The sequence below is a fragment of the Triticum dicoccoides genome, chromosome 3B (assembly GCF_002162155.2).
Source record: "Triticum dicoccoides isolate Atlit2015 ecotype Zavitan chromosome 3B, WEW_v2.0, whole genome shotgun sequence".
NCBI lineage: Eukaryota > Viridiplantae > Streptophyta > Magnoliopsida > Poales > Poaceae > Triticum > Triticum dicoccoides.
The window spans coordinates 349,113,976-349,116,440 of NC_041385.1; the positions used below are offsets into that span (position 1 = coordinate 349,113,976).

A 2,465-nucleotide genomic window follows, 5' to 3' on the forward strand; every position below is an offset into this window, starting at 1 on the left:
CTCTCCCCCCACCTTCCTCCCTCTCGTCGCCGCCGGAGCGCGCCGCCAGCCAAAGCCCGGTCGGCGTAGGCGGCGGCGGGGCTCTCCTCCTCGTTGGCCCCCTGCAGCGTGGGATGCGGTGGCCACCCGAGGGCACAGCGCTTGCGCAGGGCCCGACGGCGGCGGCGCGGGCAGCCGTGGTTGCGGCGGAGGCGGCGTGGATCCGGCTAGGCATGGGCCGGCGGGGGCTGCGAGCGGCTAGTGCGAAGGTTCGTGGCGGCAGGCGGCGGCTGTCGTGTCGTGGCAGGGTGCAGGGGGTGGAGGGCTCCTGTGGCGGGGTCGTGCGTGTGCACGCCTGGGCCGGCCCCTGGCTTGGGGTGGCTGGCGGCTTCTGGCCGTGTTCATGGCGGCCGGTGCGCTGGCCAATCTGGTGGCAGCGTGCCCGGCGGATTCAACGCCTGGAGTTCGCCGGGCGGCGCGGGATGGGCAGTGGCCTGGTGTGGCTGCTGCTCCGGCCGTGGATGGATCCACGGTAGCTTGGCAGGTCGGATGCGGCGGCAGCTGACATGTTTCGGCGTCGGTTCGTTCGTAGGTGGCGTGCGTCGGCCTTTGATTCCTCTCCCCGTCGTCCGCGTGCCACTTCCGTCGAAGGACTGGACTTCTCCCAGCTGTGGTCCATCGCTCGTCTCGCGCCCGGCAGCAGGACCGAGCTCATCTCGCGCCCAGCAGCAGGACCGTGCTCGTCTCGCGCCCGGCAACAGGACTGAGCACATCTCGCGCCCGGCGGCAGGACGGGCCGATGGAGGCTAGTTTTGGCCGGCCTATTGTGTCTCAGTGTTGGGGGCAGCTCAGGGGGCTAAAGGCGGGGCCTTTCCACTCGTCTCTTTGGGTGGGGTGGCGCTGGGTGGCGGGTGAGGTGGCGTCGAGGTCTTGGATGCCGGGGCGGCCCTGGTGGTGGTGTCGCGGTGCTCATGGGCAAAGCCCGTGCCTTGGTGCTGCCCGGTGACCATGGTCATGTGGGCGGCATGGTCACCGGGGTGTGGCGTTCGGTGGCGGTGAGTGTTGGCCGGGGTGAAAACCTGTTCTATCTTCGGACGGACCGGCGGCGGTGAAGCTCGTTCCCTTCTTGAAGGCGTCGTCGCGGCCTTCATTGCCCGTGGTGTTGCTCTAGGGGAAACTCCGGGTCGGGTTATGGCGGCGCTTCGGTGTCATATCCTTCCTGAAGGCACCGTCTTGGAGCCCATGGTTCGTCATATGCGGCTTCATCTCTTCGCGGTGGCGTGTTCATGGTCGAGGACCCGGCTGCTCTTGTAGTGCTTGGGGTGGTGTTGCTGCGCTCAGCGCCTATGTATCTTGCCTTGGATGTGTGCATGTGTTGTGGTGGCGTGCGCTTGTACTGGATTGTTGTTGGTCGATGCTTTATATATAAAGCGGGCCAAAAGCCTTTTTCGGTAAAGCAAGTCCCAAAGCCTTCCGCTTTGGTGAAATAAGACCAGGACGGAGGTCATCGTGGAGCCCCCTGCGTGCCATAGATAACAATTTTAGCAGGCGAAGACCGCTTTTGTCAGGATAAGCCTGGGTGCCTGTCCCCTTTCAAATTGCCGCAATGTGGTAGCCCTTCCCGCCAATGTTTTCGGGGAGGAGGACCGGGGCGCCTATAAAGGGGGCAGTGCTGCCACCGTAGTAGGGGATCGACTCCTCAGAAGGATTGCGCTATTGGCACCCTTGACTCTCGTCTACCTTGTAGCTCCAAGAGCACTGTCTCCACAAGCAATTCCACCAAGCAGGATTAGGGTTTTCACCGCACGGTGGCCCGAACCTGGGTAGCTCGCATGTCCCCGTTGTGCGTCGCGTGTAGCTCGTAGCTTCGTGGTAGTAAGCCAAGCCCCCAGAGTTCGAACTAGGGTTTTGGTAGCTCAGAATCAATCCCCCGACAGTTGCAGTTTGGATGTTTAGTATAGATATTTTTTTCTGAGCAAGGTATTTTATGCCTCTTAATTAGGAACAGGGCAACAGGCATTGGTTGACCCAAAAAAAGGAAAATAAGCTAATCCATCCCCAACTAATCTTCGTGAATTCCATTTATCTATTGCTAAACCCCTGCTACCCCAAATAATGAATCCAAATAGTATTTTTGAGTAACCTGCCACATACAACCCTTCTGTTTTTTTGTGCCACATGTAATAATAAATTTTTTTGAGCTTCAAATATTGGAAGTGTACTGACATTTGGTCACTGTTGGCAGATTTCTCCTCTCGTTGGACCTACCAGGACAATTATGTTTTTGGGACGGGGGAAATACATCTGGCACGAGTTCTTTCCATACTGTAAGATTTATGTTGTCGTAGTGCAGTATCACGGTAATTCTTTAGATAAGGTTTCGAACACTGATTGGATGCTAATTTTGCAGTGCAGCATAATTTAGGTGTTGTTTTTACTATATGGGCACCAATTGTCATGGTATGTATCAATTCATGTGTTTTGTA

The 2,465-nt window shown here is 58.1% G+C and overlaps 1 protein-coding gene across 2 annotated transcripts in view; it reads left to right on the forward strand.

Annotated features, from left to right (window-relative positions):
- The window catches only part of LOC119276040 (callose synthase 7-like), a 25,871-nt gene that overhangs the window by 8,381 nt on the left and 15,025 nt on the right, over positions 1-2,465 (forward strand). For both annotated transcript variants that reach the window (XM_037556994.1, XM_037556995.1), the window contains 2 exons: positions 2,225-2,306; positions 2,390-2,439. In XM_037556994.1, coding sequence (XP_037412891.1) covers positions 2,225-2,306; positions 2,390-2,439 — 132 coding nt within the window. The remainder of the gene's footprint in view (positions 1-2,224; positions 2,307-2,389; positions 2,440-2,465) is intronic.